Here is a 14,230-nt window from a genome sequence, read left to right on the forward strand (position 1 = left end):
TGACAAGGAGAAACAAAATGAGATTTACAATGAGATTGATGACGGCTGGTGAGGGTCTTTTATGTGTTTATATTTCAACACGCTTCTTATTTGTTTAGTGTCTTTATGCTTAGTATTTATATTTTTTTCAACATGCTTCTTATTTGTTTAGTATCTTTATGCTTAGTATTTATATATTTTTCAACATGCTTCTTAATTTTTTAGTGTCTTTATGCTTACTATTTATATATTTTTCAACATGCTTCTTAATTGTTTTCTCTTTCTCAATGCAGGTGATTGAACAATATGAGCGGCGGCAAGGAGGACTCGTCGAGCTTGCTTAAGAAGATGCAACAGCGCAAGACCAATGTTAGAAGGAGTGAGAGGGCACCGCGTTGCAATCCGCATTACGAGGACGACGCGGGAGGAGGAGGAGGAGGAGGAGGACGAGGACGGGGACGGCGTGGTGGAGCTGGAGGTGGAGCTGGAGGTGGAGGTGGCTGGGAAGGAGCTGGAGGTGGAGGTGGCTCGGGAGGAGCTGGAGGTGGAGGTGGCTGGGGAGGAGCAAACTTTGAGCCACCACCCTCGGCTTCAGGCGACGTCGCTTCCGGGTTCTTTTTGGAGGGGCCGTCTAGAGAGGAGGCGGAGACGGAGTCTAGAGCCGAGGAGGACTCTAGCCGCGGGTTCGAGACTCCGGAGGAGGACGGGCGGCCGAAGCCACTGAAGATTCGTGGGGAAGCGAGAGTCCCCGACGAGAGGAAGGAGCCTAAGACCCATGAGGCGAAGACCCTTATTATTCCTGCTGGCCCTGAGTAAGTGTACTAATTTGGCAATTTCGAACATGTACTTTCATTTTGGTCATAGACAATTTTGCATGTACTAATGTTTGATTTTCATGTGCAGCAATTGGACATTTCCTCCGGGGGCCAAGGGGCGCCTGCCTAGCAGCATGATTGGAGCTTTGCTTAGGAAGTTCTGGCCGGGCAAGTACTATCCGCTCGGCACGGTCCGCGCTGGCAAGAAGAAGCTAGCCACTACTTGGGTGGACTATGAGAGTGCCCCTGGCGTAGGCTTCCCGACGGCCGCTGAGGCCGTGATGAGAAAGTTTTGGGTAAGAAATATTTTCTCGAGCTTCGTTCATATTTGATGACCCCAATGTGCTAAGTCATGACTCTCACAATTGTTTTTTTCATGATTGAAGTGTTTTTATCGTGTGACGCCCCCGGTAGACACACCAGCGCGCCCGGTCCCTGGCCCGGCCCGACCGGTCGGCACGTCGGATCTGGTCCGGCGCTAACCGGGCGCTACGCTGACACCAATCGGGCGGGGTACTGAGCCACACGCCCCGCCACCCGGTCGCCATCCGGTCCCTGGCCCGGTCCAGACCGGACCGGCCGGTCCCAGGCCCGGTCGACCGGCCCCCAGACCGGCCGTGTCCGAGTCTGTCTCAACCAGATCTATTCTGGGTCGGTTATTCTTGTATCTTTTCGACCAGAAGTTGTCCCGGACGCCTATATAAGTGCCCAAGACGCCCCCTAGCTGCTTTAGACCACGTTTAAGATAAACCCTAGTTCTTAGTTGTTTGCTTTAGCAAAACTATTAAATCCCTACACCATATTGCTTGATATTGTGTAGATCTGAAAGTCTTGTGTGATCTGTTGTTTCATTGGGAATTAGTAGATTGCAACTTACCGCTTCGTGGTCGGCGGCTACGTGCGCAAGTGTGTAGAGTTGCGAATATCTTGCAGGGTTGAGAGCTGTTGCATTGGCGATATGGACCAATCGAGAGATCCCGTTGCGTCATACAAGTTATCTTCCACTACATCGTCGTGTTCCTCCGCTGCTATCACCCCGTGATCATCATCACCACCGTTGCTTACTGAGAAGATCGGGCCACCCCATATCAGGCGCGGTGCTGTGACGAGCGTCGTCGCTGCTGCGACCGGAGTCGTCGGATGCTGCAAGTGGCAGGGACGATGCTACCAGCGGTGTGGTGCCCTGCTACAATCGATGGCAGACGTTTGTACCAATGGTGTGTTCTTTTGCTGCAATCAGTGGGGTGATGCTACCAGCAGTGGCCGGCGTTGCTACCAGTGGTGGGTGTTGTTGTTGCAAGGAGTGGGGGGCTCTGCTACCAGCAGTGGCTGGTGTTGCTACAAGTGTTGGGTGGTGGTGCTGTGAGCCGTAGACCGTGGTGCCATCTGTGGACGGCGGTGCTACCAGCTGAGTTTGAGGATGCTGGAAAAGGATGGTGGGCGATGCTGCTACCAGCTACCGGCAGTGATGTTATGCGACTTCTCCGGTGACTTTACGATGATGGTTGGGGATAAGGCGTAGCGGTTGGAACGATTGTTCTTAAGACGGACGGCCATGGCTGTGTGTTTATGAAGAGGGGATTCCGTTGGGGCTTTTTTGGTGAAGATAGCTACCAGAGGTGCACACTTGACTTGAAAAAAGAGACACTTGTCAAACATGGTAGGCGGGGGATCGGGGTTCCGATTCCCATGGGATGCTCAATGCTACCCTATGCAGTTTTATAGTACGAGTTACATATGATCATGCGGATGCTAAGCCATACCGCAAAATCGGTTCGCGATTTTTTAGGGATCTGCTACAGTTGCTCTTAGGTCTATTGGAAATAAACTAGCTGTTAGGATATATTTCAGTTTTGTCAGAGTTAGGTTTTAAGTTTCAGTTTCGTCGGTCTTATCCATTTTCAGTTAGAGTTTTTTCACCCGGGCAAAAGACGAGTTCTGTACGATCTCGTCCGGCAATCTAGTATCTCTGTGGGCGTGCTCCAGCCTCCAGGTCGTTAGATGACACGACCCAGTCGGGGGCATGGCGATCCTCACGACACTACTCGCTTTCTGTTGAATGCAAAGGGCAGAAAACCAGCGACAAGGAACAAGTTGAACGCTGCACAAGAACTCTTTCTTCTTCTACCTCAGAACACTCTGTATCTGTGTGTCTGTGTGTGGTGTCACCGAAATTCAGTAGGTTGTAGGCAACAAGGCCGCAGTTCTGCATCGCTGGGCAAATCTCCTTTGGCAGTGCCACCTTGCCCGGGTGCAAGCACTGCCAAGGAAGACTAGCCCGGCAATACATGCTTCCTAGTACTTGACCGTGGGCGCGACACTCCTTGTCTTCTCGTTTTGGAAGGACACTGGTCCTCTTGTTGAGGTTGAAGGTTTTGCACTTGGTGTCGCCGACTCACTGCTACATCCCAGGTTTTTCCCCTCCATATTTATAGATGCAGACACAGTCTTGCACAGACATATGCAAATACACTTTGTACTAGGAATCGGCATGATCCGACTGTAATATCCGATCGCGCTTGACTGACTGATCTATTCGTGTGATCAAGCATTCGAGCAGGCGTGGATTGCCGCAGTTAAATACCTCGTAGTCAAAATGTAGCAAGCCATTTGTTAGCTGGTTTTGGTAGAAGCAATGACCGTACTGAGGTATGGTTAGGGTCAGGGCCAGAGTCTATTCTGGGCTCCCTTCTAAGGGATTGTAACACACATATATATGATTAATACAATTCCTTTACCCCCGCAAAAAAAAAAGCTGGCTGGAACTGATCTTCCGTTCCTACGACCTTACTAAATCTCTCTGAATATTCCTGACATGCCGCCTGTGGCATATTCCTCAGAAATATGCTGTAGTGAAAGGAGCAGCATACATACATGCACGGATCGATGCGCTTCGGATTGTTAGGGCAATATGTTTGTTGTATTACCAGGAGGCCAAAGCCATAATATATAGTACATGTACAGGTGTAAATATGCAGAAAGCCCCCTAACATATGGGGAAACTACAATATACAGATATATAGATCTAACACCCCCTCTCAAACTCATGGTGGATCCACAACACTGAGTTTGGAGAGTAAGAAATCATGCTGCGCTCGAGTCTGTGCCTTTGTAAAGAAATCCGCCAACTGCAAATCTGAAGGCACATAATGAACCGCAACAACCTCATCCTGCACCTGAGCACGTGTATAAAAAGCATCAACACCAACATGCTTGGTCAGCTCATGCTTGCCGGATCACGTGCAATACTGATAGCACATGTACTGTCAGACAAAAGTGAAGTGGGTGTCGTAATAGAGACCCCAAAATCTGCAAGCAACCACCGTAACCAGGTCACCTCAGCAATCAACAAAGTCATAGCCCGCAACTCAGCCTCAACACTCGAACGGGAAACCGCGACCTGTTTCTTCGTCTTCCAAGCAACAAGCGAACCACCAAGAAACATACAGTAAGCAGAAAGTGAACGACGATCTGTAGGATCACTCGCCCACGTAGCATCTGAGTAGCACTGGAGCTGGAGAGAGCTGGAACTAGGAAAGAAAAGGCGATGAGTGATCGTGCCACGAAGATAACGAAGGACACAGAGGAGATGACTGTAGTGAACGGTGGTAGGAGCTGAGACAAACTGACTCAGAATATGAACAAGATAAGAGATATCAGAACGAGTGACAGCAAGATAAACAAGACTCCCAACAAGATGGCGATAACGAGTGGGATCAGGAAGAGGATCACCATCAGTAGGACGAAGCTTAACATTAAGTTCCATAGGTGTATCAACCGTGCGCTCATCCCCAAGAGCAGCACGGGCAAGAAGATCCTGAATATACTTTTCCTGAGAGATAGAAAAGCCATCAGAAGTGGAAGAAACCTCAATGCCAAGAAAATAGCGAAGAGGACCAAGATCAGTCATAAGAAACAGATCTCGCAGACGAGCCTTGACAAAGGAAATACTCAGGGTCATCACTAGTAATGATCATATCATCAACATAGAGAAGAAGAAGAGTGCGTCCACGAGAAGAAGTGTGAACGAAAGGTGCTGGATCATGAAAACTAGGAGAGAAACCAGCAGCAGTCACCACAGAGGCGAAACGCTCAAACCAGGCACGAGGGGCCTGTTTCATACCATAGAGATAACGTCGAAGACGACAAACCATCCCATCGGGAACAGAATACCCAGGAGGAGGCTGCATGTAAACCTCCTCACTCAACTCGCCATTAAGAAAAGCGTTCTGAACATCAAGCTGGGACACAGACCAGCGTCGAACAGAAGCAACAACATGAAGAGTACGCACAGTGGTCATATGAGCCACATGGGCAAAAGTATCATCATAGTCATGGCCGTGCTCCTACTGAAAGCCACCAGCCACAAGACGCGCTTTATAGCGCTCAAGAGATCCATCAGAGCGGGTCTTAATTTTATAGACCCACTTACACGTGATAGGACGAACACCAGAAGGGGGAGAAACAAGATCCCAGGTGCCAGTGCGCTCAAGCGCAGCAATCTCCTCAGCCATGGCAAGCTGCCATTCAGGATGACGCCCGACATCCTGATAAGAAGTCGGCTCAGAAACGACAGAGAGACCATACTGACTAGGAGAGTAACGGGCTGGAGGACGACGCTGACGAACATGCCGTGAAGGAGGGAGCTCATCGGCAGAAGACAACTCATCAGAAGAAGAGGAAGAAGGGACAACATCGAAAGGATCCGAAGGCGGAGAACAGGGAGTACTAGGGGAACTAGACGGAGGAGAGGATGGCGCCGAAGCCGAAGGAGGCGCATCAGAACTAGGAGGAGGAGGAGAAGGAACAGCAGGGGGTGCATCCGGAAAAAGAAGAAAAGAGATATCATCCACCGGGTAAGTACCCGAGGTGGGGCGAGGATAGAAGGGACGCGTCTCATCAAACGTGACGTCACGAGAGATGCGCATCCGACGACCAACAGGGTCCCAACAGCAATAGCCCTTATGATCATCACTGTATCCAAGAAAAACACACTCAACAGGCCGAGCGGTCAGCTTGGCGCGTTCGCGAGGAGGGAGAAGGACATAGCAAACACAACCAAATAAGCGAAGAGTCGAGTAATCGGGAGAGCGACCAGAAAGACGCTCGAAAGGAATGCCACCTTGAAGGGCAGCGGAAGGCTGAATGTTAATAACGTAAGTCGACGTAGCGACAGCCTCAGCCCAGAAATGCGGCGGGAGAGAGGAAGCAATCATCATAGCACGGGTAGTCTCAAGAATATGACGATGGTTACGCTCGGCGACACCATTTTGAGCATGGGCGCCGGGACACGAGAACTGAGCAAGGGTTTCCTGCTCAGCAAGAACACCACGCAGGTGTGCAGAATCAGCACGAAACACACAAATAGGCGTGGTATACTTAGTACGAACCATGGCTGCAAAGCCTGATAAATAGAGAGCACCTCACTGCGAGAGTGCATAAGAAACAACCAGGTGTACCGCGAAAAATCATCAATAAACAAAATATAGTATCGATGACCCCCTTCGAAGGAAAGGGAGTCGGACCCCAAACATCTGAATGAACTAAATCAAAAGGTCGCTGAGATACATACGCACTAGTAGGATAGGGAAGCTGAATCGGTTTGCCTAACTACAACCTGACATGAATGCAAAGACACGTCTCCTGAGACAGACCCTAGAAGACCACTACGAACTAATGACGATAAACGGGAGCCACAGATGTGACCCAGCAGATGATGCCACTGCTGAAAAGATCTAGTGACAGAAGCAACAACCGCAGGAGAACTGGCAGATGAAGTGTCAGCGGGAGGAACGTGAAGCCAGTCTAACTCCCAGAGCCCCGGGGACTCAAGGCTGCGAGGGCCAACTCCAACCAGGGCCCGTGTACGGCGGTCCTGAACAGCACAAGAATCAGCGTCGAGAATGACGTGACAATTAGAATCAGTAAGCTGACTAGCAGAAAACAGGTTCATCTTAAGACTAGAAACATGAGAAACATCAGGAACAGAAAAAGAAGAAGTAGAGAGGGTGCCTCGACTGGAAACAAGAAGCGAGGTACCATCAGCTGTGATAACACGGACAAGAGAGCGAAGAGCAGAGAGAATAGAATACGCAGAAGTCATATGAAAAGAAGCTCCAGAATCCAGATACCAGGATGACGTACCTGACTGTGTAGAAGGTGGTGGTCGCGCGGTGCCAGAAGAGCCAGGCACAGAACCAGCAGTACCCGTCGAGGAAGAGCTTGTAGCAGCGAGTAGACCACGAAGACCACGGATAATGTCCTGATCAGATAGCACAACAACAGATGATCCCGAAGAACCACCCTGCCGACGAGTATAGTGCCGCTGACTTAAGCTGGGATCCCTCTGCCAGCAGCTAGAGACAGTGTGGCCAGACCTGCCACAGTAGGTGCAGGGAGGTGCTGTCGTACCACGAGGCTGCTGAGGCTGACTCTGGCCCTGGACTGGAGGAGTAGAGAGTATCGGCAGTGCTGGAGACCGCAACGAAGCCGGCTGCGTAGGAGGTCCACGAGCAGACGGCATAGGAGGGCCACGAGCAGCAAGTACAGAGGGAACCTCAAGAAGACCAGCACCACGAAGATAGCGCTGACGAAGAAAAGCCCACTGAGCAGCAGCAGTGGGAAGACCCATGAACTCAGCAGCATACTGAGGCAGAACACTGGAGGTGAGAAGAGCAGCAGCACGAGCATCCTCATCGATTCACTGAGTGTAGTCAGTCAGATCCAGCCGGTAAGTCGCAACGACAGTAGAGTGGTCCTGGACCTTTCGGTCATAATCAGCCAGAGCAATATCATCAGCACTCTTGGCTGCATCCTTATCCGTCTGAGTAGCATCAGGGGCAAGGGCAACGGGCGGCGGTGCTACAGGCACCGTAGGAGCAACGGGGCGCGGCGGACAGGAGACCTCGCCACAAAGCACACCCGAAAGACGCAGACCGCGCATGTGGACACGCATGAAGGCAGCGAAATCAGGGTAATTCGCGCCATCAAAGATCACCGGGCAGCGAGGAATCGCAACATAGCCCGATGAGGAAGACATAGCTCTTTTTTTCAGATCAGATCGAACGAAAACAGATCGAAGTCAAACCCGAGCGAGAGGTTGCTGCGGGACTCGACCTGACGGAAAAACGGAGGCGGGGCAGCGGCCGGCAGCGGGCCGGACGGGAGGCCGGGGAGGCAGCGGCCGGCGGCGGGCAGGCGGGCCGACGGCGGACGAAGGTGCGGCGGCCAGCAGCAGATCGGACGGGGACGGAGGAGGCCGGTGGGGAAGAGGGCCGGGGCGGAGGAAGGCCGGCGACTGCCGGAGGAGTAAGACCGGCGGCGGCTGAAGGAGGAGGAAGGCCGGCGGCGGCGGCGGACGACGGCCGAAGACGGCGGCCGGAAAAAGCGGCAACGGCGGCCGTACGGACTAGAAGACCAAATTTTGCTCTGATACCATGTTAGGGAAATATGATTATTGTATTACCATGGGAAAAGCCACAATATATAGTACATATACATGTGTAAATATACATGAAGCTCCTAACATATGGGAAAACTATAATATACCACATGCAAACTGAATACCTCAATCAAGAGAACTTGTGATTTCGTTCCTAATCTCCTTTGTTTCAATTTTTAGAGAGCGGGCGGATATCCACTTGTTGGCTGCTCGCATATGCAAAGGGTGCACGTGTGTACGACTCTCGGGGCGTGTAAAGTTTCTCGAATTTAGGAAAGCTATCGTTCTGTCGCACTCATGGCGAAAGGCCATGCCTCGCCAGTTGCAAATGGGGAAGATCCTATGGAATGTGCCCTCAGCTAACTAGACAGCAGCCAGGTCCAGTCCTTAGAGAATCGACCAAGCGATGAAGCGAATCTGAAGGGCAAGAAGAGCTGCAGAGAAGCCAGGCAACATACCAAGAAGAAACTCGATCTCTTGCTTTCTCGGAGGGGAATAGGTCGCCCAAGAGGGACCATGCTTTCCATTTTGGAAGCACATTCCATGGGGGAAAAGCAAAATCTGACCGGAGATCTCTAGATCGCCATCAGGAAACGAAGCTCCGCTGGAATAGTCCTTCACTCCGCTCAGTCCCAGCATATGCCGCGTGGGATCCATTTCCCGAGGCCGGTTTGTCGCTATATATGCCAGTCACAGTTAAGCATGCACTCGTCGACACTTGACAATCATCGCAGAAAGCACCGGCAGCAGAGAGGTTCCTGATCCGGCCGCGCGGACTGTGAATTGCAGGGCGGTTCTCCTTGGGCACAAGAAAGCAGCCATTTCATTGCAATGCAGCAGGCCGTGCTGAATACCCATCGATCTAGGCTCTGCTAGCTAGTGCCAAAGGAGAATTGCCCTGCGATTTGCCTCCGTAGAATTATCCCTTGTGCTGGTTTCTTGAATTCTTCAGCATGTGCAAGCTCTTCGTGGCTTCCTTGCTACGGTAGTATACTTATCTGGCTCCATTGTTCCGGCATCTTTTGCTTGTGCTATGCAGATTGTAAGTACATTTTGCAGTTGTTTGGACATTCAGATCGAAGCCTCCATTTCAAGCGTGTCGGTGCTGGTTGCCACGTTCCGTCGTCAGCTTCTCCGTGTCCTTGGGAGTGAAACCAGTAAAGTTACTCAGCTACTCCAACTTCATGATCTCCGCTCCAGCTAATGCAGCAGCCTAGTCGAGGTACCTTACAGTATTAATTTACCTCTAGATTCGATCTGAGCTTACAAAAACATCAGTAATCGGTGACGGTGAGGCGCTTAGATGTGGGGCTTACCGGTTACAGGAGCACCGCTTACTTTGGGGATTGTTAAGAACCCTTGTGCGCGACGCCCGCGATGCGTGCTGCGGTGGTGCCACCATGCCACTCTCCGACTCTCGCTCCACGTTTTTCTTTTACAAGAAGCGAATACAATACTCCCGCTGCTTAAATTTTACTTCTTTCTCTAGTATTTCGTATTACCCGAGTGGCGTGTAATAAATTAGCTGACGCTTTAGCCAGCTTTGGTGCCAAGATGGTCTCGGATCCCCAAACTGTATGGGTATGGCCGGGCGCCCGGGCCGTGTACCTATCTTTGCCTAATTTCCGGTTGCGATCTTGCTGCACATATTACTTAATAGCATGAGTTTTTCCATAGAAAATAAAGTTAGTCAAACCAGCTGATCGAATAGTTAGCTATCTAACACGCTATGGGCGCACGCAAGAGACGCTATGGGTGTGTTGTACTCGTACATTGTATTGATGTGGTTGCTTTATTTATAAAGCGGGGCGTAAGCCTATTTCGAGGAGAGACGTCGATCGGCTTGTGTGTGCAAGTGAGACTGCAACTCACATCGGAAGAGGGAGTCAACCAATATGTTTATCGGCAAGTTGCTTCCAACTGCTCGCTGTCACACGCCAAACCGCAGGAAAGTCGAGGCCACGGTTCATACCATTGGATATCAGATGTGAAACTGACCCATGTATATATAATAGCAAAACTAGTGTATCTTTGATTCCTTCTAGTTTCGTCAGGCTGTGAGTGAATCCTTCATCTCAAAGGCAGCTAGAGTTTCAGAATGCATCTGACGAGAAATTGCTAGTACTTTGTGTTTTCACGGTCATGAACAATTCAAGCTTATCCTTTTAGGTGTCATGACAATGACCTTGACCTAGTAATCTAGCATTGCAAAAGTCGAAGAGCTTTTCTATTTTTATTTGTATGCGTCTACGATAGACCGGAGTATTTGAATAGTGCTACAAGACAAATGATTCAACCAAACCATTGACAAAAGGGGTTTTGTCAATCCCTCGTCCAATCAACTCTGTGCAATACTATTGTCTCAGATTCTTCTCATCTTCTGTGTACTAATGTATGTGGTACAGTATGATTAAAAGAACCAAAAGAAAGTGGTGAGGAAACTAACCAACAAAGGGCAAGAGAACAAGAAACCAAAACCCCATGAGTTTATCTGCTCGATCGATCTTATTGGATGATCATGTCATGTCCCACATGTCAGATCACGTACGTGATGCTCATGTCATGGCAGTGCCCTCCGCCGGCTGCTCGACCTTGACACCTCCCGCCATGCCGTTGCGCCGGAACACCATGGCGCACTCTGGCAGCTCGCCGAGCCCAGCGAACATGGCGTCCTCCTCGCTCGTTGTTCCTCCTTCCCCGCCTAGAACGTCCCCGAACTCGTCGGGAAGGAGCGAGGCCGTGCCGACGGCTGCTTTGCCAAAGAACATCGGCCCGTACATCAGCATGTCGTCGGCCTCCTCGACCTCCGAGGGCGACGACGACGAGGTGACGGTCACGACGTCGTAGAGCCACCGGAACTCGTCGTGTACCTCGATGGCCGCAGGCGCTGGGCGGCTCTCGGTGACGATCAGGTGGCCGCCGGCAACTTTGGCGCCTTGGTGCGTGTTGTCGGATCGATCCGCTGGCTGATCATGATCAGGCGGCGGCGCGGGCTGCTCCTGCTTGTGGATGGGCTTCTGGTTCTGGACCGGGCGGTTCTGCGCCCTCGCCACCGCGCTGGAGTGGTTGTGCTCGTAGGAGTAGGTGACGAGCACCATGTCTGGGTCGGCCTGGCTCCTCTCCACCTGCTTCCTCGCCGGGCACCCCTTGGAGCTACTGCACCTGTAGTAAGCCCTGCTCGCAAACACCAATTGCAACCCAAAACCTGGATCAGTAAACCTCTCTCCGTGTGCATACACAAGTAACACAACACTGCATGATAATGACAAGAACTCGATCCCCCAACAGTACTACAAGGCCGTGTCACGGCCGGAAGCAAATTAATCCTGTCCCAATCCCCATTCCCCCCAACTCCCAAATAATTGCAGAGTTATTGGTAGCTTAATTAGTTCACAGTACACGTACCTTGGGAAGGGGGAGCCCTTGATGGGCTTCTGGCCGTACTTCCGCCATGCCCACGAGTCGGTGGGGGTGTTGCCCTCGCCGACGCCCTTGGGCCGCGGGACGCTCACGTCGGCGAGCGGCACGGTCACCACCCGCTTCTGCAAAGACCGCCTCCTCCCGGGAACGCTAGGCGCCGACGACGTGGCCGTCGACGGCGCCGCTGGCGGGGACCCCGGGCTGCTGTCCGCCGAAACGCCCTCGCCGCGGGCCTTGTGCTCGCCACCGGACACCGCCCCGTCGCTGCTCCACTCGCCGTCCATACGACAAGCTAGCAAGAACCGGAGAAGCACTAGCTAGCAGATGGCAGTGTGGATGGATGAAGCAGGTAGCTAGCTAGCAGGCGGGCGCCGGAGCTAGAGGTTTGGATCGACGCCACCAGCTAGAGACAAGCCGACGATCCGCCGGATATAAAGAAGGAAACGTACGGCGAGGTGGAAGTAAACAAACACGAGGGAGGGCTGTGCGCCTGTATCATGTGCCGTCGTGACGCTAGCTGTGGCGTTCAGTTCAGTTCGTGGGGGCGCGATTTAGGGTGGGGGAGAGGGGAGAGGTGGGGTTGTGGGCGCGCACGCTGCGATGGACGACGGATTAAACAAAAGGGACAGGCTTGAGAAGATGATCATCGACCGTGTGACGGCGACGCCTCCCCAACTATCTCATGCATCCAAGTACCATCTATCAGTCAGCTGCCGCTTCTCATCGACCGGCCGGCAAGTAGACGAGTCGTCGACGAGTAGCAGCACATGTTGGTAATATCTTATGCGCAGGCGTAGCTGTCACCGGCGTTTCGACCGGAGGATAATTGAGGAGAGGCGTCGTAGGGAGTATTTAAGACTTCAGAGCTTTCTAGAATCTGTCTTCGTCGTCAGTAAGGTGATGGTAATTCTGGTAAAGACCTGGTGTTCTCTTTTTGCTTGGAGGAGAAACAACGACGTCGCTCGGTGATGAAAATATCCATATCACATTGTCATGCAAGTTTGACAGTTCTATCAGAACGCAGAAGGGCTGTGGGCTGATTTGATTCGCGCGAAGTACCTAGGGGATAGGGACTTGTTCGATAAGGAGGTGCCAGTTAGGGGCTCCCAGTTCTGGAACGCCATACAAAAGATCAAGTGGCATTTCAAATTGGGGGCAAGGCATAAGGTCCGGAATGGGAAAAGGACCTATTTCTGGCTCGATTGGTGGTCGGGCTCTGGCCCCCTCAGGGCAAGATTCCCTAGGCTTTATAGCTGCTGCGATCAACCGTTCATCACGGTGGATGCGGCCAAAGTCAGGGATGGCCCGCCGGGAGCGTGGCGTATCCGCTTTCGAAGGCAATTCAGCCTGGCGGAGACGGTCGAGTGGGATAATCTCTGCCGAGAGATACAAGACTTACCCACTGATGACCAACCCGATGTAGTTTCCTGGTCCCTGGAGCCCTCAGGGGTCTTCTCGGCGAAATCAGTTTACTACGGGCTGACGCAGGGGGCGTCGGTATCACACTTTAGAGATGTTTGGCGGGCGAGGGTGCCTCCGAAAATCAAGGTGTTTCTCTGGCAGCTTATCAGGGGCAAGCTACCATCGTCTGAGCAGGTGGCCAAGCGGCAGGGCCCGTCTAATGGTCGCTGCTCCCTGTGCGGAGAGGTGGAAGACTGCAACCACATCTTCTTCACATGCCACATGGCGGGATTCATGTGGGCGGGAGTTAGGGAACTTCGCATTGCGAATGGAACCCGGGCGGGATTGGGGATTTCATTGCGCTAGCTCGGGGCATCTCGAGGCCCTCTTCGTAGTTTAGTTTGGTTCTCCTTTGCGGCCATGTCTTGGTCTCTCCGGAATATTAGGAATAAACTAACTATTGAAGGAAAGCTGATTAACAACCCGGTCGACGCCTTCTACCATATGATGCTTCACATGCGGTCTTGGAGGGTTCGGTCGGACGGAGGGACCGGGCGCTGCTGGACGAGGCGCTCGAGGCGGTCCGACTGCTGCACGCGAGGAGTAGAGCTGGAGGAGAGTAGATACCATCGGAGTCTTCTGCTATGCTATGATATGTGTTTCTATTCGACCCGCTCCAGGGCTTTTCTGTGTTATCTTCTAGAGACCTTTGTGTGTGGCTTGTGTGCCGGCCTGGCAGGGTTGCCGTGCAGTACTGAGGAGATCTTGGGTGTGTTGTATCTGACTTTGTTGGCGGTTCCGTTGGGGCTTTATATATAAAGCCGGGCTCATAGCCTTATGTTTAAAAAAAACCACGTACATACCCGGCCAATCACCGCTTCTCTATCGCCATTCCAGTCAGAGATACATTGCGCATTCTCCCGCGTGAAGCTCGCCAGATTAATTGTGCGGCCGCTAGCTCGATCAACCGTGCGTGACATGATGCAAATTCGAATATCCTACGGCTAAACCCGTTCAGCTAATCAACATCCCCTCTATTTTTTCTTGGTTGCTTTCTTTAATCCTCGGACGTTCTCTTATCGATCTCGACTTGTTCCTCCCACTCCGGTCTCAATTATGAGGTGCATGGCTTCACCGCATCACACGCAGCCCTTGGTTTGCCTGCATATAATAC

The 14,230-nt window shown here is 51.9% G+C and overlaps 1 protein-coding gene across 1 annotated transcript; it reads right to left on the reverse strand.

Moving 5' to 3' along the window:
* Nucleotides 1-10,592: 10,592 nt before the first annotated feature.
* On the reverse strand, nucleotides 10,593-12,238 carry LOC124666323 (probable WRKY transcription factor 65). Its single transcript, XM_047203665.1, has 2 exons — nucleotides 11,641-12,238; nucleotides 10,593-11,409 (listed from the first exon to the last, which is right to left on the reverse strand). Exons 1-2 carry the CDS (start codon nucleotides 11,937-11,939, stop codon nucleotides 10,791-10,793), a joined length of 918 nt encoding a protein of 305 aa, XP_047059621.1. The 5' UTR covers nucleotides 11,940-12,238; the 3' UTR covers nucleotides 10,593-10,790.
* Nucleotides 12,239-14,230: the final 1,992 nt, after the last annotated feature.

The sequence above is a fragment of the Lolium rigidum genome, chromosome 6 (genome assembly GCF_022539505.1).
Source record: "Lolium rigidum isolate FL_2022 chromosome 6, APGP_CSIRO_Lrig_0.1, whole genome shotgun sequence".
In the NCBI taxonomy this organism is placed as follows: Eukaryota; Viridiplantae; Streptophyta; class Magnoliopsida; order Poales; family Poaceae; genus Lolium; species Lolium rigidum.